We start from the raw sequence: 24,225 nt of genomic DNA, 5'->3' as shown, positions 1-24,225 counted from the left end.
GCCAAATTAGAAGATGATGTTAAGAGAAACTGGGACGAGATGGCTGAGGCCTTCATTACGCAATACTCATACAATACACAATTCGAGATTACAACCCGTGATCTCGAGACAACAAGGCAAGAGCCTAAAGAGAGTTTCTCAAAATTCGTGACTAGATGGAGGGCCAAGGCTTCGATGATGACCTTAAGGCCCACAGACAAAGACCAGATTCGGATAATTGTGCACAATCTTCAGCCGAAGTTGATGCAAAAGATGATTGTACTCCCCTTCCCTATCTTTTCTGATCTACATGAAATGGGGGTGTAGATTGAGGATGCCTTAAAGCAAGGCTTAATTGATAATGACCGGAAGCAACCCCGAAGAACTTTCAACCGCAACACTAATGCAGGCCCGAGCGGTACTACAACTACAAGAGCCTCCGAAGTGAGCATGGTCACCACCAACCCCCCTCCAAGAACCATGGCAGCTACGCCATTCTCCAGTGCATCCGGAAGGCATACCCAAATAGCCAAATCCCCATCCAAAAACACAAGAACCTTCGCTCCACTATATATGCCCCTATCCAAAGCTCTAGGGGTTTTAATCAAAAAAGGGCATTTTAAGCCCCTAGAACCGCGGCCCTTACCAGAAAGACTTCCCCCTACCCACAACCCAGCCAAATATTGCGCATTTCACCAACAGCATGGTCATGACACCGATCTGTGCTTCCGATTACGTCATGAGATTCAAGATCTCATCGATAACGGGGTGATTCTGCCTCCCGAGAAACCCAATGTTACAACAAACCCTCTCCCCACACATAACCAAGCTCCACCGCCTAAAAGGATCAACTTCATCCAAATCGGGGTCGTGCCTTACGATCCTAGCATCTATATCACTCCTTCCCACCTGCCTAAGCCGGAGGTATTCCTTCCCGACTGCACCGACTTGTGCATGATGGACATCTCCATGACCCAACCTAAGCCAACGGTGGTGACTATCGAGACCAGGAGAGAGGAGATTCCAAAGGAGAAGAAGGTTGTTGAGTCAGAGTCTGCAGAATCTGGGAGTCGTGTTGAGAAGACATATAGTCCGGGTGACTACATTTCATCAATAGGCCAGGATAGGCCAGATGTGGAATTGCCAACAGGGGGAGAACTGTGTGTGATCCAAGGGGATAGTCTGGGACATGGAACAGATGATTTAAGGGCTGTGGAAGAGGACCTTGCCAATCTCCAGTTTTATAGTGACCAAGATCCAGGGGGCGCAGCAGTCAATTGGTTTGATTATGAGGAATCAGCAAAGGCTACTGGGTGGTTGGATGATCAACCGGATATGGTGGAAGAGTTCCAACTAGGACAGGGTCTGGTAGGGGCACGAATGTCAGTGATAGTCGAGAGAGTCGGAGAACAGAATACATCGCCGAGGAGCGCCGGTGTTAAGAATTTCGCTCTGGATTGGAGCATTCTGAATGCAGGAATTATTGAGCAACCAACTGTGTTGATACGGTCGGAACAGGAAAGATTTGAAGATCCCACGAGAATCAGAAAGGCAAAGGCCCATGTGAGGACTGAAACTGTTGTGTGCGCAGGAACAGAGAATGCTGCGAGCATAGGGGTGGAAGGTACCGCGAGTACGAGAATAGTCATACCAAAACCGGACAGGTGTTTGTCGGCTGTTGATGGAATGTGGTGGGAAGATGAGGATTTATGTCTTGCCCATACAGACGAAGATTGGGGAAACAACCAACCCGATGACACCTGATACCTTGGAGAAGTCGATCATATGACTAGAAGCGGACGGTATTTCAAGCCCCCGCACCTAGACCAGCCGGAGGCATCTGGGAAAGATAAGGAAGCTGAGAGACAGAAAGAGAAACAAATCGAAGAAGAGGCTGTAGTGAAGCAGTTAAAGAAGATACAAGTAGACATCTCCATCTGGGGACTGCTTATGGCATCGCGAGTACATCGACAAGCTGTCTTATCGGCCATGGACAAGGCTAAGCTTTCTATAGACACCACGCCCGAGCAGCTGGTGGGCTTAGTTTTTCCGGGAGGAGCTACCCCGATGTTGACCTTTTTTGACAAAGAACTGCCACCTGAGGGGGCGAACCACAACAAGCCACTCTATATCTCCGTGGAGTGCAGAAACAAATGGACACCCGTGGTGCTTGTCGACACAGGGTCCGCCATCAATGTATATCCAGCAAGGACTGCCTATGCAATTGGTTTGAAGACCGCGGACTTTGTGCCGACAGCCCCGGTGATTCAGGCTTACGACAACACAAGCAGAGAAGTCATGGGGACAGCAAAAATTCAAACCAAGATTGGGCCAAGGCAGCATGAAATTGACTTTCACATCCTAGAGGTTCCCGCCACTTTCAATCTGCTTTTGGGGCAGCCGTGGCTGCATCGAGTGAAGGCCGTCTCGTCCACTCTGCATCAGATAGTGAAATACCCCTATGAAAAGGGAGTAGCCATTGTTTTCGAAAATTCATCGATCCACTCACCTCCAGAGGTATCTACACCAGTCTTAGAAATTGAGCACGGCATGGAGGACGTGTTTATATCAGGTTTCACCCTTGCTGAGGCTCGGGTTGTACAAAACATCATGGCTGCTAACGAGGGGATATATGTCAGTGCTCAAGCGGTATACCTCATGAACAAACTCCAACACATCCCCGGGATGGGGTTAGGAAGGAGCGGTCGGAAGGGCGTTGCAGCATTGGCCGAAGTGCCACATAACCCTCATACCTTTGGCTTGGGTTATCTGCCCACCAAGGTGGATTGGGTAAGGAAAGGAAAGGAAAGGAAATGGCTGGAAGAGCCAGAGCGAAACAGATGGGGAAGCCTTTTGAGTTGATGCACCGGCCCATCCAGGGTTCCCTAAACGGACGCTTCGTCCAGGAGGGGGAAGATTTTTCATTCTGTGGTTTTTCGGAGCCGTGGCTGAACGCGGAAAGGAAGCGCGTACCGGGGTTCGAGATTTTTTTTGACCTACAATTACCTGGGGATGATGTTGCCGAAGAGCAGACAGACCCGACAGTTGAGGCTGAGCATAATGGGGAAATGGAGTCTGAGGACACCGAACTTGAAATGGGGGTAGCACTGGCATGTCTACTTTCAGATCCTCCGATCAAACAGAAGTGCTTGGGGGATAACTTCTCGGTGTCCATGATCGGGAATGAAACGGCTGCGGGCCTACCATCAACTATTTTGGATGCATCCATCGCACCCTCTCTCGTTTGGCAATATGAAGAGGGATTTTTGTCCAGCAACACCAGGTCAGGTAGTGAGCCGGAATCTGATTCCACCGAGTCTTGTGAGTCGGAATCAGGTTCCAGCTCGACTGAGTCTGAGTCCGGTATTCCTGGGGGTGATAACCCGGATGCCACAGTCCTGTCCGGGTCGTCTTTTTCTTTCTCCTTTAAGTCTGTTGTAACAGAAGAATCGGACGGTTTGGAAGTACTTAATGAGAATAATGTGGATGTGGTTTTCGAGTACTTTTCTGTGCCTTTGATATATTGCTTAAATCAAGACTTTCAAAATTTTGACGAAAACGACGAGAGAGAAATTCCTCCGGTTTTGCAACGATTAATTGATCAAGAGCAGGAAAGATTTGTTAAACCTTTAGTTGATGAAATCACTACTGTGAATATTGGTACTGAGAAGGACCTGCGGCTGGTCCAGATCGAGTCCACGTTGTCTTCGGAGGAACGCGAGCGCTTAGACGCTTTATTAAAAGATTTCAAAAATGTTTTCGCGTGGTCCTACGAAGACATGCCTGGAATCGATCCTGAGATTGTACAGCACCGGATCCCTCTTGACCCCGAGGCCCGACCCGTCAAGCAAAAACTCAGAAGAATTCGCCCTGACTAGGCCATCAAGATTAAGGAAGAGGTCACCAAGCAAATCGACGCAGGCTTCCTGATGGTATCCGAATACCCAACTTGGTTGGCTAACATCGTTCCAGTGCCAAAGAAGGATGGCAAGATCCGAATATGCGTGGATTTCAGGGATTTGAACAGAGGTAGTCCAAAGGACGACTTCCCCTTGCCACATATTGATGAGTTGGTGGATTTCACGGCAGGGCATGCTTTGCTTTCGTTTATGGATGGCTTCTCAGGCTACAATCAGATAGTGATGGCACCAGAAGATCGGAAAAAGACTGCCTTCACCACCCCGTGGGGGACATACTGCTACAGAGTGATGCTGTTTGGGTTGAAGAATGTTGGAGCTACATATCAACGGGCCGCGACCACAATATTGCATGACATGATCCACAAAGAGGTTGAGGTGTACGTGAACGACATGATTGTCAAGTCCAAAGAAAGAGAGGGCCACTACAGCGCCTTGCAAAAGTTATTTCAAAGTATTAGAGAATTCCGGTTGCGTTTGAATCCTCAGAAGTGTACGTTTGGTGTTACAGCAGGGAAAATGATGGGGTTTCTTATTACACAGAGAGGTATCGAAGTTGACCCTTCCAAAATCAAGGCCATCTTAGAAATGCCCCCACCAAGGACTGAAAAGGAGGTGTGAGGCTTTCTGGGTAAAGTACAATTCATAAGACGGTTTATCTCAAAATTAACCTTGACTTGTGAACCACTTTTTGGTCTCCTGAAGAAAGGAAAGAAATTCCAATGGGACGGCCGATGCCAAGCTGCTTTTGAACAGATCAAGGAATACTTACAGAACTCGCCCGTGTTGTCACCACCAGAGCTGGGGAGACCGTTGATATTGTATCTTTCGGTAACCGAGACCACAATGGGCTGCATGCTCGCGCAAGAATCAGAGGACAAAGTGGAGAGAGCCATCTACTATCTGAGTAAGAAGATGCTAGAGTATGAGACTCGCTACACACCATTAGAGAAGGCTTGCTTAGCTTTGGTATGGGCTACCAGGAAGTTGCGGCATTACCTGTTAGCTCACTCCGTAATGTTGGTTTCACGACTTGATCCCATCAAATATCTTTTCGAGAAACCGGCACTTACGGGTAGGCTAGCTCGTTGGTTGCTGTTACTTTCCGAATTCGATCTGAAATATGTGACACGCAAGTCAGTCAAGGGAAGAGCAGTGGCAGAGTTCTTAGCCGACCATCCAGTGGAAGGGGGTGAAGCAGTTGAGTACTCGTTCCCAGATGAGGCCATTTTGCATATCGACGACGAGTTTTGGACGATTTATTTTGACGGAGCGTCCAACCAGTACGGGTATGAGATAGGGGTGTTGCTAATAGCACCCGACAACTCCCATATCACTCTAGCATTCAAACTCGTATTCAAAGTCTCGAACAACGAAGCAGAATATGAGGCATGCATTGCCGGTCTAGAAGTAGCCCTGGAACTAGGGGCAAGACGGTTGGACGTCATCGGGGACTCAAACCTTGTTGTGTCTCAAGCAAAGGAGACTGGAAAGTCAAAGAAGAAAAGATGATGATGTATCACCGGACCTTGGACTTGTTAAGTCCTCGGTTTGAGAAGCTAAATTTTGCTCATCTACTAAGAGAGAACAACAGGTTCGTAGATTCTTTAGCAACTCTATCTTCCATGATAGACATCCCGTCCGGAGTCCGGATGCGTCCAGTCATCATTGACCAGAAATTTGCGCCAGCCTACGAGTCAATCGCCGCCATAGATGAGGTTCAAGACGAAAACCCCTGGTATCACGACATTTGGAACTTCTTAGAGAAGGAAATGTATCCACTGGAGGCAAACGCCAAGGATAAAAGGGCAATCAGAAGAATGGTCGTTCAGTTTATCATCTGCGGGGGTAAGCTGTATAAGATAGGTCATCTAGGAATGCATAAGTTATGTGTAGAAACTGAGGAATCGAAGTGCCTAATGGAGGCCGTCCATGGAGGAGAATGTGGAGCGCATATGAACGGGGTAATGCTAGCGCGGAAGATCACCAGACAAGGTTACTATTGGTCCACCATGGAGGAGGATTGTATCGGCTTTGTTTGGCAATGCCACAAATGCTAGATCCATGCAAATCGCATGAACATTCTGCCGTTGAAGCTGTACAATATGACTTCGCCATGGCCATTTTCAGTTTGGGGAATCGATGTGATCGGGGCTGTTACTCCGAAGGGGTCGAATGGGCACGAGTTCATCCTGGTCACGATAGATTACTTTACGAAGTGGGTCGAAGCCCAATCTTATGCGGTGTTGAAGGCTTCACATATTGCGAAATTCATCAAAAACAACATCATCTGCCGCTATGGGGTCCCAAACGAGATTATTTCAGATAATGGTTCCCATTTCAAGAAGGAGGTGATTGATTTGTTAAAGAAATACAATGTGGCTTTCCATAAGTCGTCCACATACCCTCCGCAGACCAACGGAGCAGTTGAGGCCGCCAACAAGAACATCAAGCACATACTGTAGAAGATGGTGGAAACTTACCGGGACTGGCCAGATAAGTTGCCGTTTGCTCTGTGGGGCTACCAGACTTCAATTAGAACTTCTACTGGGGCAACTCCATATTCATTAGTCTATGGGATGGAGGCCGTTCTACCTATCGAAATTCAGGTTCCGTCATTGCGAGTATTGGCTGAGTGTCAAATAGCCGAAGCAGATTGGCAGCAGAGCAGATTCGAGGAACTCATGCTCTTTGATGAGAGAAGACTGAAAGCATTGTACCATGTTCAAGGTTATCAGCGCAGAATTGCCCGGGCTTTCAACAAGAAGGTTAAGTCCAGGAATCTGAAAGAAGGAGATTTGGTACTTAAGGATAACCGAGCTCCCATCCATGACTCAAGGGGCAAGTTCAGACCCAATTGGACTGGTCCCTACACCATTAAGTCTATTTGGTCAGGTGGAGCTGTCGTTCTGATGGACCTAGATGGCCTAGAGTTCTCCCAACCGATCAACATGGACAAATTGAAGAAATATTACCCTTGAGAGGCTTGCTAGGCCGAAAACCCGAAAGGGCGACCTAGGCAAAAGTTAGGGCACGGAAAATTAGAAAATATAAAAACTGAGCTCGCAAGGTTGAAAATCCGCAAAGGGCAGTCTTAGCAAAAGTTAGAGCGCAAAAGGAGAGTGAAAATACTCGATGAACCCGAGCCTGAACTACGTAAGGCTTGATTCCCATCTTTGGGATACGTAGGCAGCTTTATCCTGAAGTTCAGGCATAAACACTTCCCCGATCAACTATGTCTATTTGATCATCTCGGCCATCTTTGTCTATTCAGCATTCAAGAGTTCGGTTATGATCTCCGGTGCAGTGCTCTTCAGACTAGGGGCAACTTTCCATTGCTGTATAGTGCTGCGATACTATTCAGACTATGGACAACTTTCCAGTTGCAGGGATCCGGGGTTGTGCATCTCAGTGACAGATTTCAGGCATGTCCAGTTCTGATCCATATCGAAAATAGTTTTGAAAAGTTTTCATAAAAGTTGACTTTGTTCAAATAAATCTTTTTACAACTAAGACCATCTCTGGACCAAAACGGGAAATTTTCAGTACCACAACCTTCAAGTACATTGATTTCACTATAGAGTCCTTCTGCTCTTGCATACAAATTGAAGTTGCTTTTTTATTACATTCATAAGGAAAACTTGAAAGTACTAATAAAGTAATAAATCCGGGGCATAGTCAACTCAGGTGTTCCTGCGCCCCTTCCCAGAGCTGGTCGAAGCCCCGGTGCCAAGCTAGGCCCGATCTGTGCCTCCTCATTAAGCCAATCTATGCACTCATCAGACAAAGTACAACTGAAAGTAGGAGCAGGGGCCAGGAGTTCTTTTGTCCTCCACGCTGTGGCCTGCCAAACAAGCTGCGCACCTCGAAACGGAAAGGCAGCAGGATATTCTATCCCCTCTGCGGGGCAAATCTGGTCATGGCCGAACTGGCGTCGGAACCGAAATGGGAAATAGAACACACAGTGAGTAAAGCCAATCAACTGAATCCCAATCTGTCGGGACATGCTATAGCTCATTGTTGGGAGATTGAGCCAAGGACAGCGCCAAGTAATGCAATCCGCAGACAAATTGCACATCCAGTCGAACCACCATCCCTCATCAAGGGCATCGACTAGTCGTTGTCGGAAGAAGTAACCGCGAGCTGAGTAGGCTGGGCAAGAGTCCACAACTTGCAATTTATCCATCAACCATACTTGGGGAGGGATAAAAAATGAGAGAATAAAGAATAGAGAGATGTACGATGAGAGAAAAGTAAGAAAAGAGTTTTGTGGGAAAAACCGAGCCTGAGGGCCGAGTGATGTGAGCAATACGTATATGAGAAAGGGTGGGAAACATTACCTGCAGCAGTAGTGGACTTCCCGCGAATCTGGTCGTCTCTCGACGATAGAAAGCATCCAAGCCCATTAGCGTCTCGGCCAATGTCAGGGCAATGCAGCTCTTTCCTTCTTTCAAGCCTTGAGCAACTTCAATCAGACGAATGCTAGATCTGCTAAAGCCCAGGGCAAGCAAAAAGTGAGATAGTATGCACAAACAGAGGGCGTGTTGCCGAAAACCTTGCCAATGATGGTCGCTGCGGTTACCCGCATCAGAAAAGCGATAGATCAAGCTGGGAATGTCTAGCATTCCGTCATAAATCAGAGACCGAGCGTCACGCATAGTGAGTCCACACATTTGCCCTAAGGTTTGGGCATGGCCAAAATTAAGATGGGGCAGGATCTCCTCGTCATGCTCAGATTCCAGTAAAACTCGAAAATCTTCAAAGGCAGGACACACCTCTTGCCCGCTAAAGCTAAAGACATGTGTCACCGAATTCCAAAACCTTGCCGCCGTATGGAGAAACGGGAGATGTAACGGGGTACGACCTAGAGTGAATAATGCGTTTATGCCGAAACCCCAGAAATTCAGTTTTTCCGAACCATCCAAGTTGTTAATCCAAGTTGTGAGATTTTGGGCAAGAAGCGCTTCCATTTGGGGCAAATTGGTGTTGAATTGGTAAGAACCACGAAGCTGAGGCCTTTTTGTAGAAGATAAGGTTGAGTGAAGGACAGATGTCAGCATTCTGCTGATTCTGACAATCCATGGCCGGCTGGCCAAATATAGTACCGACCGGCCACCACTTTTGGCCGATTGATCAAAGTTTCTGGCCAATGGCCATTTCTCTCGGCCGATGGCCTTTATCTCTGGCCGGTGGTCTTCCTCTTTGTTCTCTGAGCTGTTTATGCTGAGGATTGGGGAATTCCACCACCTCCAATGCCCTCCGGTGATCGATTCTTACGGAGTCACGCCTATTTGCTTATCGAGTTGTTGTACATTTGCTTATTGAGTTGTATGTCACTCTCTTCAAGTCTTTAATTTGCTTATCGAGTTGTACTCACGCTTGGTTGGTTATATCCAGTCTCTCTGTTTTGCTTATCGAGTTGTAAATGGGTTCACTACTTGATTATTACGATACGAACACTCTATTTTCAAACGAATCTCATTCACATTGTTATGTGATGCCATGCGATGCAATGCATAGAATGTACAAATGTAACACCTTTTTGAACAAAATAGCAGTCTCATTCCCATCACATGTTTTGGAGAAGTATGTAGTTTTGAGAAAAAGTAAAACCTGCCTGAGGCAGTGCAATGTGCTTAGACTACTAGTAAAAAGGAAAGTAAAGCAAAAAGAGAGTGGGGCAGCAAAGTATCAGAGTTGATACCGGTAACCCATCCCTTGAGGTCAATACATCTCTCGCGCCTTTGTTGGGATCCATTGTTTGGTGTGGCACCTCAAGTTTCTCAAGGCAGTGCAAGGAAGTACACCTTTTGAAACGTCTGTAGACCTCCGAGTTGACCTCAAATTGTGTTTGCTATGAGCAATACTCTATGCATGCGAGGAGCATCCCCTCCCGTATCCTTTGTGTATCTTGTGAAATCCACAAATCATTTCAATGATAATATATTGCAGTACTTTATATTTCGACATCTTGGATAGCTTACCTTTACCATACTTCAAATTTCTATACACATTGCGTGCATACGTGCATTGCTTTACTTACATGTGTTCAATTTCAAGTTTCTATACACATTGCGTGCATACGTGCATTGCTTTACTTACATGTGTTCGATTTCAAGTTTTTATACACATTGCGTGCATACGTGCATCGCTTTACTTACATGTGTTCAAGTTCCTTTTTATACACATTGCTTGCGTAGACCGCATGCTTTACTTACATGTGTTCAAGTCCCTTTTTATACACATTGCTTGTGTAGACCGCATGCTTTACTTATATGTGTTCAAGTTCCTTTTTATACACATTGCGTGCATACGTGCATTGCTTTACTTACATGTGTTCAATTTCAAGTTTCTATACACATTGTGTGCATGCGTGCATTGCTTTTCTTACATGTGTTCAATTTCAAGTTCCTTTTTATACACATTGTGTGCATACGTGCATTGCTTTACTTACATGTGTTCAAGTTCCTTTTTATACACATTACGTGCATGCGTGCATTGCTTTACTTACATGTGTTCAATTTCAAGTTCCTTTTTATACACATTGCGTGCATACGTGCATTGCTTTACTTACATGTGTTCAAATTTTTTTTTATACACATTGCGTGCATACGTGCATTGCTTTACTTACATGTGTTCAAGTTCCTTTTCATACACATTGCTTGCATAGACCGCATGCTTTACTTACATGTGTTCAAGTTCCTTTTTATACACATTGCGTGCATACGTGCATTGCTTTACTTACATGTGTTCAAGTTCCTTTTTATACACATTACGTGCATACCCGCATGCTTTACTTACATGTGTTCAAGTTCCTTTTTATACACATTGCTTGCGTAGACCGTATGCTTTACTTACATGTGTTCAAGTCCCTTTTTATACACATTGCTTGCGTAGACCGCATGCTTTACTTACATGTGTTTAATTTCAAGTTCCTTTCTATACACATTGCTTGCGTAGACCGCATGCTTTACTTACATGTGTTCAAGTTTCTTCATACACATTGTGCACGTTGTCACGTGTTCTTTACTTACATGTGTTTGTGCCTTCATAACATTGTTATACACCCCACTCGACTTGCGTTGTCACGCACTTTCGATTACATTATTAGGCATGTTGCTAACAATATTGTACCTGTTAAGTTTGCTTTCTTTGCAGGCATGATATTGTATGCACGGTTCATTTGAGGCTGGTGCAACCAGACGAACTGCACAGGTACTGTATTCTCCGAGTGAGATGTATCGAGAATTGCATAATTCTCTTTCATCTTTTCTGCATTGTAGTGTAGTTTGGTGTATGCTAGCTTAAAACTGTCGCATGTCATGCTTCGTCACAGCTTTCTTTGCATGATCATAAGTTATGCTCGGCTTTGTGCATTGTTTTGCATTCTGCCCCTGCCCTCGGGCACATATCTTTATCTATAGCTTGTATGCCATGTCTAAGTCTTCGGCCTGGTCAAAAATGGGTCGTCTCTGGGCTTTGACAACCACTCCCGTCATTGTCATGACTTTCAAGTTCTGTCAAAGAGGGGCAACTGTAGACACCCCATTTTTGACTGTCCTCAAGACTTGGATGTCACCGTTCGAACGCTCGGCGATTACTCATGTTTGTGTCTCGTTTTGAGTTCCCGGAGGTCTCGGCTACGCGCCTTGCCTCAGGATCTCTCAACTCGACTGTTCTGTGTTTGGTTTTGCACCAAACACTTGTGTTTTTTGCTTCTGAGGGTAGAAAGTAGCTTGTTAGCTACCCCTGACACCCACCGGCCTTGGTTTGAGGCCACCGGCCATGTTTTGAGGCTACCGGCCATTAGTGAATTATACCATTAGCCGGTCGGCACTCAGTATGGCCGGCCGGCCATCTTTTTGGCCGGTGACCTCCTTTTCTGGCCGGTAGCCCCTTTTTACCTTTTTCAGGCATGGTGCATGCCAGCTGTGCCAACTGGAATGCACCAAACTTGCCCCGGGGCATACATGTGGCTGTTTTGCCCTTTTTGCACCCTTTTGGTCAAAGCTTCTTGAGGAAGCTTGACCCTTTGTCAAAGCTTCCTCAAGAAGCTTGCCAGCTGTTCTAGCTTCCTTAGGAAGCCTTGCACCCTTAGCTTGGCTTCCCTTGTAAGCCTTGACCCTTTTGAGAAACTTCCCTTAGAAGCTTTGGCCAATTAGCTTGCCTATATAAGAGCCCCTCCTCCTCCTTTGTTTGGTTCAGCAAAAAACCAGAGCTATACACATATATATCTGATATATATCATCCTCTCTCTCTATATCTCCCTCTCTCTCTTCATTTTGTGTGTGTTTGAGGGCCTAAAGTGTGTGTTTGTTCTTAGTTTTGCACACAAACACACACTACTACACCATACTTCAAATTTGAGAGGCTTTCAGGGTTTGTTCTTGAGGTTTTGGACTGGTTTTGATCAAAAGAAGAAGGCTGCACTTGCTGATCATCAAGGGTTCTTCAAGGGTAACTCTTTTACTTTAGATTCCCCAATCTTGCACTAGACTTTTTCCTATCTTGCTCATTGTTTTAGACTTTGTGTATAACTGAAAAAGGTCTTGTATTGGCATGCTTAAGATATCTCATTAAGGTTGTTTTGGCATTGGGGGTCGTCCTCCCCCTCTTAGGCCTTGTTTGGCCCATTTTTGTGCTTCCTTTATTAAGTCTTGATTTCTTTGGTGTATTAGCCTTCTCACCATTGAAATCCAGTGGATTTTTAGTGGTGAAGAAGGAGGTTTGAGGTCTTGCATAGGGGAGGGACACCTCTCTCCCTTGGTCTCTCATTTTGTTCATGTTTTGGCTCATAAGGGTAACATGCATGTTTGGTTTGTTTTTGGTTCCATATCAGATGTTTTGGGTGTTGTTTATGTCATATATTGCCTCTGTTTTTGGTCGGATTTGTGGTCCCTTACATGCATATTATACTTGCTTTACATTCCTCCATGCTGTCTAAAAGTGCATCATACCATTAGACCACCATGCTCTCATATTTTGGCCTTGCTTTGTGAAGTCCTTGGTCATATTTTGCCATGTTTAAGGCCTGTTGGGTGCTGCTTTGATCATATTTGCCATGCTTGGTATAGCCTCTTTGCATTTTGGCTTGTAAGCCTTGAGGGTGTGAGTCATGAGCATGCTTGAGTTGGGTTATTTCAGTGATTTGGAGTCGTTTCCCATGCTATTTCAGTCCATAACCCATGCTCATATGACTGCATTTATCATTCCTTTCATGCCTTGAAGAGTTGTTTTGTTGTGCCTTGAAATGAGCATTGTGCATGCCTAAGTGTTTAAGCCTTCGGGGCTGCCATATCAGAGGGTTTTAGGACTTATTTCAATGCATCTAAACTCTGTTTTTGGTTGTATAGTTCATGCCATGTTGGCTTCGGGTAGTGGTGGTAGAATACTCCTTGGTTATGCCTTAATCTTGGGCCTATTGATGTGTATGCTTACATGAGTATTTGTTCATCATTTTAGGCATCTTTTTTCACTGTTTTGGGAGTGGGTTGAGGTCTGCCCTTTGTGTCTTAGGTCCACCATTGCATGATCATGTTGCATTGGTTTCATGTTTGCATTGTATCATACTCGCATGCTTGCATATTATTAGCTAGTTGCATTTCATGCCTTAGCTTACATGTTTGATTGCATTGCATTGCATCTTACATGCCTAGCATTGTACCTTTGCATGTTTAGCTTGCATCACATTTGGCATGCTGTGCATCCTAGCCTCATGTTGCATCTTTGAGCCAAGTTTGTATACATACATTGCATTGTTTGGTTTGGGGTGTCAAACAAAACTTGAGGGGTGAGGAGTGTTCGTACTCCAAGTGACGAAACACATCTCAACCCTCGATAGCCAATGCCCTTGACTTCAATATGATAGGGTGTTGGCACTCATCTCTTTTGTTGCATTCATTCACATTGAATTGCAAACTTGGCCTCTTAGGCCATCATGCATCGAAATGCATAATTGATGGCCCGGGGGTCGAGGGTCATGCTCCCTTGAGTCCCTTGCATGATAGGGAGTGTGTCCATGCTCACATTTGTTTGAAAATTCCATGCCATACACTGCTTGCCCTTTGCTGCTGTCAGTTGCAGGTTTTAGCAGGAAGAATTGGCCGGCCAGCAGTGTTGGGTGCCGACCGGCAAAACATGTTTGGCCGATAGCTTATTCAATGGTCGGTGATCATCCCCTCCGGCCGATGGCGTTTCTACTTGGTCGGTGGTATCCCCCAGCATCCAAAGAGCATACTCTTGGACTTTGGCAGTCCTCAGAGGAGCAGAGCAGTGTAAATAGAGGCAACAGTGGCATGGCACGGGTTTCCGAGCAAGGCGAGTCAAGTATGCATCATCCACGCATCCCGAGGCGGGGCTGCGGCCACCTTTCTTTCGCATTTAATTTGTTAATTAATTAGAAATTTTTGTAATTAATTATTTAGCTTGAGAGTTAATTAATTAGCTGGTTCGTAATATTTATTCGGACCCTCCGAGTGAGGGCAATTGTGTAATAAGTGTGCGTGAGTGTGTGTATGTCTCCCAATCCCACGTCTTTCTTCCCTTTTATTTACTAGCTTTTGATGGTTAGTCTAGGGCATGTTTCAATTAGCATACAGTATGATAGCATGCGTGCATCCATACATTTGTGTTACATGCACTGGGCTCAGCGCATCATACTAACTGCATTTGTATTTCAATTCCGAAGTTGAATACATGTTAGTTGTAGCATCATCACATGCCATCTTAGAATAGCCGAGCCTATTGTAGTTGCATCTTGTATGTTTTGCATTAGCCATCTTAACATGAGCTAGGATCATGCATTCATTACTAACTAGCTTTTGTTTTGGCTCAGAATACTAGGTAAGCATTTACGCTTTAGCATACCGCATGCGTGTGAGTGTTGCCATAATAACATGATTACCATGAGGGTAGCTGCTTATGTGATATAAACTACTTGAGTGCCTGTGGGTGGAGGTCGAATTACCTAAATTGGAATAATGCATTAAAACTGTGAGTTTTAAGCCCACCAGATAGTGGCAAAATCATCTTTTTTTTAAAAGCCCACTCGAGGGTGGGAAATCTACCTTTTAGCCCTACTTGCGAGTAGCAAACCATTTTCAAAATAGGCATGAAATGTTTTGTTCCAGTTTAGGCGATTTGGTCTATACTTGTTTGCTGTGCGTATAACGTAGTAATTCTAGGCTAATAACCGGAATAAGAACACATAACGTTTTCAAAAAAGGATATCATGGTTAATAGAGGCCGATCTTCGGATCGGGCGAGAAGGGGTGCTCATAGCTAACCTTCCCCAATCGTACCCAAGCTCCCGAGCCGAGGCAACTTTGGTAATGACGGACACGTGGCCTTTGGCACCGAGTTAGGGTTTCCTAAATTTTCCAAAATAAAATATTTAGGTGGTGACTTTGTATCTGGCGAAGCAGTTCATATTTGGCATTTCTTTTAAAAAAAATATGTTTTCAAAAACGATTTGCCAGATTTGGACTCTTTGATGATTCATCGGTCTTGTATCGCACTCTGCGAGATTAGATACAGGACCGTGACACCAATTGAGTCCGAACTGTAGCCTGAGGCCCGAGGGCGCGTCTACACCTAGGTAAGAGTCTTGAGCATATTTTCTGCAGCTAACTTCCATGCATCATGATTTCAACACATTTTTGAACCATTTTCATGAGATTAGCAAGAAAAGTGGGTCTTTGGGCTTGTAGATGTCTTGCATGTGCATCCTTGGAGATTAACCTTTTGGTTCTATCATTTTGAGTTAGAGTTTTGAAGTCATTGCAAGCATGTGAGTTCATATCTTGCATAATGTTTTGGAAATTCATGGATTCATACCAACCATTTGCATGTTTTGGAGAAATCAAGAAAATAGTTTGAAAATTTTTCATGCATGAGCTTTTAAGTTCAAATTTGCTAAATCCATGAGTTTCGAACTAAAGGTTTGAAAATGATCATATATTTGTGTTTTAGTAAAGTTTTTCAAGTGTTTTGATCAAGCTATGCATGAGTGTAGCCATTGAATTGCATTTTGAAGTTCAAAACTCTGTTTTTGGAAACCCAGAATTTCATAGTCCACTCGAGCGAGGAAACCTGCGCTCGAGCTGAGAATGCGAGCTCTCAGTATTTTTGCAGGTATGAGCTCTCCGCTCGAGCGACCAAAGTCACGCTCGAGCGAACCCTTTATATATTGTTGTTCCGCTCGAGCGTGGAAGTGGTGGCTTGAGGGTAGATTGAGACCAACTGGTACTTTTTCCAAGTTTGCAGACCGCGCGAGCGAAGGAAGTCTCGCTCAAGCGACCCCTCTCATGTTTGCATGTCCGCTCGAGCGGGGACCTTATTTTTAGAAAATTTACTAAGTGTTCCAACTCATGTTTTGGCATCCTCATTGCATGTTAGGCATTCCTAAGCCTTAATTAAGCCATAGTAGTGAAGCTTTGGAATAGAAGCACACTAAGAAAGAATGCACTATGTTAAGAGATTACCAATGTGTGTTTGAATCAATGTGTTATGCAAGAAACCTATGTAAGTTAAGCTGTGTTGGCCATGTGAATGTGTAATGATAAGATATGTTGGTGTTATGTGCTTTTGTGTCTGGAGATTGATGGACAGTTTGCGAAAACCACTGTGAGTAACATTTCTGTAAAGATATGTTGATATGAATTATGTTCCAAATGTGATATGTCAAGTTATGATTTCTGAAATGATATTGTTTACGTGAACAAATGTCCTATGATTGAAATCTATTATGGCATCCATAGATAGTCCCAAGTCATGGGGAACGGCATGTAAATGCAGGTCCATGACATACATGTGATTACGAGATCTCGTTAGCCACTTCATTGTGGTGATATGTGTTTAATCGGTATCCGGAACCGATTACTCTAGTCGGAAGACGTTATGTGATGTGTTCTATGGAATGTACCATTACTATGTTCAGATACAAGAATGTTTATGCTATGATCTATTTTATGCTTATGACATGTTCGGATTTCGTTCACTAACCTCTTTATATTGATGTTATTCACTGGGTTTTAGCTCACTGTGTGTATATATATGTATAGATGGGCATTCTAGAGATCGAGCCTGAGGGCTTTTGTCTGGACCTGTGTCCTGTTGTCAGCCAACCACTGTGCCTCACATGGAGGTTCCTGAAGTGTCATGTGTTAAAGTTCTACTGTTTCTGCATATGAGAGTTCTTTGTTTTATTGGCTGTACTTGAGATGCTTTGCTAGGTGTGTGGGTATAATGAGAAAATGATTTTTTTTTGGTTATGTATATGAAGTTTTAAATATTCTATTTCATGTAAGTCTACACAGCTCACTAGACAACTATATTCATGTATTGGCTTCCGCTAGTCCCTTAATTTTGTTAATCTGTTCAAAGGCCTTCGGTAATCCAAGGATTACTGGCCGGTTACGATGCTAAACCTATAGGGGCAGGTTTGGGTCGTGACGGTAGTGGAGCTGCCATTCTCAGATTGTCACGCTGCTGCTGCTGAGAGATAGAGTTCAAGTGATGGGTTTCAAGTTCGAGTGATGGGTTTGTGATATTAACTATTCATTTATTTTTGCACTTCTGAAATTTATCTCCTTGGATAAATAAATCTTCAAAAGCTATTCGTGGTTCATAATGCTATTTAAATTCTTACAGGGACAGGGTGCTTGTGACTTCATTCAATCATTGGATGCTACTAGCAGTCATTCAGATAGAAGTGTTATTTCTTAGTCTACATTGACCAACTGTCATGACACTAGCCCCTCAAGTAGTGACTTAGTTAAGGATGGGGATTTCAGCCAACAAGGGATGGATGTTGTGTCACATGTAGTGACCAGTTCTGAACATCCTCAAAAGTTGGGGGCAATTTCTGAAATTTCTAAGAGAGATAAAGTGAAGCTGATGGATTTTCAGGCACTAGAAGTTGATGGTTTCATCCTTGATTCAACAAGTTATTGTTCTGATATGCCACAGTCAAAATCAGGGGACCCTACAACTACGAAGGCACTCCGGGTGTCTACTATAACATCTGAGGTTTTCATTCATCAAAGGCAAGTGGAGTTTTTGTCAGAGATTTCTTTTGCCAGAGCTTCTTTGTCAAAAGGTGTGTCTTGTTTGTGATTTATGTTTCATTATTTAATATCATTACATATGGTTATTTGAATTTTCCTACATTACCAGGAATTGTGTTTTTTATCTCTTTCTTTTGTTAATGTGGTTCTTATATGAATTCACCTTGTGTAGGTTCTACTTACTACCACAATGATTCTGCCTTGCCTACGACCACAGTGGCCTTGATAGATAATTGTTTGATGGGAATGACCATATGTCAAATTTTAGGGTTTAATGTTAAGGGCTGGTATGGACGGCTTGTGTTTTCACCATCTCGATGCCTGATATTTCCTGCTCCTAAGCCTTTTTTTTGTTGTAAGTATGACTATATACTTCAGTTAGCTTTTTCTTCACGTCTGGCAACCATGTTTCAAATTTATTTTGCATTTCTTCTCAGGTGTTTTCCCTGCATTTGATCTCATTTTTGTCTCTCAAGATGTCGACACATTTTCTTTGTTTTCATGTGTCAATCTTACTTTAAAAAAAAGAAAGAAAGGGATTTGCGTAAAAAATATGGGACACATTAGTCTTCAAAATGATTAAGTAAAACCTGTTTCATTTTAGAAGATAGATAGATAGATAGATACAGGTTTTTAGGTGATTTTTTTAGGTTTTCAGGTTTTTAGGTTTTTCAGGTTTTCAGGTAAATTACCTGTTAATAGGTTTTACTGAAAAATCTGAAAAACCTGTTAATAGATAGATAATGATTTTTCAAGTTTTACTATCTGTCTATCTGTTAACCTGAAAAAAAACGAAAAATCTGAAAAACTAATGATTTTTCAGGTAAATTACTTGTTAATAGATAGATAGATACTTTTTTGGTTCCTTGCTTTTTCAGGTTTTTAGGTTTGATGGATAGATAGATAGATACAGGTTAACAGGTTTTTGATAGATTTCGGGCTAACAGATTGATACAGGTAAATTGCTTGATTTCGGGTTAATAGGTTTTCATGTACAGGTTAACAGGTAAATTTTTAGGTTTTCATAATTGCTTATTCTAGCTTTTTCAGGTTTTCAAATCAAGGATAGATAGATAGATACAGGTTTATGAAACATTTCGTTGGAATAGGTTTTTCAAGTTTATGAACAGGTTTTCATAATTTCAAATCAAGGATAGTAGCTTTTTTAGGTCTTCATAATTTTACATTTCGTTGAGGAATTTCATCAAACAGGTTTATGGTAATGTAAGACTCCAAATGAAAAGGCCACAATTCCGAAATGAAAAGGCCAAATTCAAGTCCCAAATCAAAAGGCCAAACTTTAATTTTTCAATTCCTTTATCAGATTGTCAAAACTACTAAATCCAAACATTCGGGAAATTTACGCAGATATACATAGATAGATAGATATATATACAGATAAACATAGAGAGAGTCAGGGCTTCACAGATAGATATATATACACAGATATACCTGTCGGATGAGAGGGATGAGAGGGAAAGAGACACAGAGAGAGTCAGGGCTTCAACAAAGAGACAGTCGGGAAATTTACCTCTTAATCGTCGGATGAGAGGGAAAGAGAGACAAAGAGATTCCCGAGTAAAGGGAACGAGCTATCGGTGTCGGAGTGAAGAGAAGGAGTGGTCGCCGGCGTCAGAGTGGGGGTCAGGCATCAAAGTGGAGGGTCAGTAGCTATTACCGTTAGAACGAAGACATACATGTTTGAGGGGGGAAAATTTCAAAATAAAATGTGAAGATGTGTTTGGGTCTTATAGTCACGTGACAATCACGTGATGTTTTACCTTTATATTTTTTATATTACTTTCTTTCATGATGTTTTTATATATTTTTTATATATTTTAATTTTTACATTTTTAAATATGAAACTGGAGATTTTACACTATCAGAATTTATGTATTGATATATTAACAGTGTTAAATTTGGTAATTAGATTAATTTTTCACCTTTATATTTCTTATATTATTTTCTTTCATGATGTTTTTTTTAATATATTTTTTATATTTTAATTTTTTGCCTTTTTAAATACAGCAATGTTAGGTATCATGAAAAACCTTTTATGAAAATAATCATAAAAGTTTTGTGAATTTTGGATTACACTTAAAATAAAGCACCACACACTAATCAAGGTAATCTAATGATCATAAATCTTTCATGATTATTTTTATGAAAAAAATTTCATGATCCCTAACTTTTCTCTTTTAAATATGAAACTTGAGATTTTACATAATCAGAATTTATGTATTGTTCACACCCTCTAAAAGTATGTAGTGTGTGAACAAATTTATTCTCATATTCTTGTGTGAATGTAATTCTAGCGCTGAGTTTGATTATGAATCCTCTACAAATATGATATAATTTTAAATTTTGTGAATCAATTTACTCTGAAATAAGTCATGTTTCTTTAGGAATAGGGTTGCAAACGAGTCGAGCCGAGCCGAGTTTTAGTATGTATGTATTTGTTTATTTAAATTTTAATAAGTTCGAACTCGAGGTCGAACTCAATAAAAATTTAACAAATCTCGAACCTGTTCATGAACCTTAACGAACTAAAAAAAAATTAGAAATTCATATTTACATATGAAATTAAAGTTACAATTGAAACTTTAGTTATATAATTATATACACAATATATATATATATATATATATAAATTTAAAAAAAGATAATATTTTACCAAAATAATAATATCTGCCACCACTTTATATAAATGTATTATTTATAGTTAGCTATTATTTATATATATATATATATATATTTAAATATATAAATAACATATTTATCTTATTTTTTGTATATATTTTTACATTACTTAATATATAAGTAATAAATATTATGACCCATCTAACGAGTAGAGTTTTAATATGTTTAGATTTAGTTATTAAAATTTTAACGAACTCGAACTTAAATATAAAAATAAATAAATAAATAAATAACGAATTGAATTCCAATGAGCTCTGTCAAGTTGAGCTCGAATATGTTACGAACAGTTCTACTAATTTACAACCCTATTTAAAAATGTGAGATTCTCATGAGCATAAGAAATAGGATTTATGCTAGTGTGATAATCTTGTTTCACATTGAGAACCACATTAAGAATCACATTCTCCTTTTTAATTGTACTCAAATAATCGAATAAAAGAGATTTTCATTGCGTCACTGTATTCCTCTTAAATTTAAGTAGAATTGTTTTTTTTTTTTTTTTAAAAAAATAGAGATTTAAAAAAAATGAGTAAAATTTGAAATAAATATAATTTTATAATTTATATTTTTTATTTTAAACTTTTATCTAAATTCATAATACAAATAACAGGTGGAGGGTCATCTCATCCTATGGGAATGGGATATTCCTCAAGGATTACAAATCTTATGTATTAATTGATATGAGTAATGTTAGAAATTCATACTTTTATATTCACAAATTTATCTACTATGAGGTGACATAAAAATTAGATCTATTAGATTAATGCTTAGGAGTACTAAGAAGGGAGCACTATGAGAGCACTAATGAGGTGGCTCTCCCTTTGATGTGATTGTTGTCTCTTGTGTTTTTTATTTTTTTTTTTATTTTTTACATTTTCCAACTCATTAGAGCTATTAGTGATGAAATTTTTTAGTGGTCTCTATCATTATTGAGATCTATTATCATATCACATTATTATGAATCAATTTATGAATACTTTTTAGGGATAGTTACGTATAGGTCTTAATAAGTAGACCTATTAATAAGTAGACTTAGTTACGTGTAGGTCCTAATAAGTAGACTTATTATCTAATAGGTCTTATGAAGAAAAAAAATTCATAAAAAAAGTCACTAATGGTAAATTTTGGTGATAATTTATAAAAATTATAACAAAAAAAAAGTCACTAATTATCAATTTTTAGCGACAAAAAAAAATTTGACACAAAAAAATTATTTTTAGCGACAATTTTTTTAAAATTTATTTTCAATAGAATTTGATGAAAATTAAATCCAATTATTAAGGCCTATTACCTACTTTCTTTTTTAATCGTGTCAAATATTTTTCAATTGCATAGTTGTTATCCCATCAATTTGGCATTTGGCTCACATAGCAATAATTACCATAATTAATGCATTATTGCCCATAGTTTTTTTCACAGCAATTTGGCATAAAAAAGGCTAGACATTGCGACTGTTTGGTAAAAATGTTTGGTAAAAAAAAGGCTAGACTCACATGTAGATCTCACAAGAATGTTTGGTAAAAAAAAATTGTATCTCTTAACATTCTTCATTTGACATACAGCTCACGTAGCAAAAATCACCATAATTAAATAATTTAAAAAATTAATTTCATTTAATAATAATAATCTTTTTATTTTATTACATTTATTTTTTAAAATATAAATAATAAATATATTTTTAAAAATATATTATCTATTTTTAAATTAAAAAAAAAACAAACATAATAAAATGAAAAAAATAATATTACATCTCCTAATCTCCCCCCAAACACTCCCTAATGATGTGATAAATAATTTTGAACGGAGAAAGAAAGTTTGAAGAAAAAAATTATTGGTTTTTCCGGGATGTCACATGAGTATACCTCTCACCAATTATAATTTACCATACTTCTTATATTTTTCAATCACTTAACACAAATTTATAGGTCCTACCTCTTCCACCAATGATAATCATGTTGATACAACATGTGCGGTGTCCCAAGACCAACCAATAACTTTTTAATTTGAAAAGAGTTAATTGATTGGTATTATTTGTCATATTATTGGAAGTGTGGAGGGAGAAAATCGATTTCATAAATCATATACATTGAAAATTATATAAAATAAACAATTTAAATTATCAAAACGGATCAAGATAGCCCATGAACATTCAAATTCTCTCAAATTGAAAAATGAATATGAAAGAAGCCCAACGGTATATAAAATATGATAAGAAAATATTTTTAAAAAGTAACATTATAAAAAATAAACATAAAAAATACATATATTTTTTTTCTTTTATTAAAATTTATTTTTTTATTATTTTACATTAACGAGAAGTCTCACAACTTTTTAAACGATGTGAGATTCTTATAGTTCTCCCAAGGCTTTACCCAAACAACCGCCTCGTAATTCCCGGCACCGCCGCCGCCGTCCGCTGCCGCAATCACTAGCTTGTAATTCGTGCCGGAAACCACCTGGGTCTCGCCGGAAACCACCTTCTGCAACTTCAAGTTGGTGTTGGCCTCCTTGTTGTGCTCCGAAACAGCAAATCGCGCCACCTCTTGGACCTCCGGCGAACTCACGTTCTGGATCGGAGTCCACCCGCCGAGCAAGGGCTTCCGGCCGCCTTGCGCGGCGGAGACATCGGTGAGAACAAATGTGATGACGAAGAGAGCGAAGATGAAGAGGGTTGCTTGAGATTGGGATTTGAGAGTCATTGTTTGGATTTTGAATTTTTGTGTGTAGAAGTCTCTGGGAAGGTTGGGATTTGGAGGATTGGGTTTGGATAGAATTTATAGATGGAGCGTTTCGTGCTGATAAGAGACTTGTCGGTTGAAACTTGAATTGTCTAAATTACCCCCTGGTTTTTGTGAAAATTTCAGAGAAACCTGTAACGGTCGTTCTACTCTCAAAAAAGTCAGTAACGTGTGGCTTGGTGTAGAGAAAACAATCAATATATATCACATTATTATTGACACAATTGCACTAATTATTATTGAGAAATTGTTAACTCAAACTATGTACATGTGACCACCGCCGGGACTGGTGATCCAGTGGCTTTTATCCTCCTTCTTATGTGACAATTCTATTTGAATTCAAAATATACGTTAGTATATTTAATTTGAATTCATAAATTTGAATTTATATTATATTTTAATACTAAATTTACTAATACGAATAATACATATTAAATTTTAAAATATTTTTTTTTTTCTTATTATACACCCTAATCAATTATTTTTATTTAAATCCCTGTATCTTCTTTTTCAAGAGATCAAAATTATTTTTTTTTCTCTTCTTCTTCCCTTCAAAATTCCAATTCACCTTACTAAAACTCACTATTATATGCATATACACCTAAAAAGTATAATATTTGTAAAAAAATATAGAAAAAAAATCAATAAAAGAGGTAAGCCAAACAAGGTATTAGAGCGTTTCCCATTCAAGTATTTTGTCAAATACATAGTAATCAACAAATTGGACTAGCAAACAACAAGAGAAGAAAGAGATATAAAAAAATAAAGGCAAGGCAATATGCTATGCAAAGTATACAAGTGATCATTCATTTTAACAATGTTAAA

General features: G+C 40.5%; 1 protein-coding gene across 1 annotated transcript; it reads right to left on the bottom strand.

Moving 5' to 3' along the window:
* Window positions 1–22,983: 22,983 nt before the first annotated feature.
* On the bottom strand, window positions 22,984–23,361 carry LOC114308720 (Cystatin/monellin superfamily protein). The gene has a single exon (XM_028254386.2). The coding sequence runs from the start codon at window positions 23,359–23,361 to the stop codon at window positions 22,984–22,986; it is 378 nt and encodes a 125-aa protein (XP_028110187.1).
* Window positions 23,362–24,225: the final 864 nt, after the last annotated feature.

Source organism: Camellia sinensis, chromosome 9, assembly GCF_055761805.1.
Source record: "Camellia sinensis isolate YWXY chromosome 9, ASM5576180v1, whole genome shotgun sequence".
NCBI lineage: Eukaryota > Viridiplantae > Streptophyta > Magnoliopsida > Ericales > Theaceae > Camellia > Camellia sinensis.
This window is presented reverse-complemented; position numbering and strand designations above follow the sequence as displayed.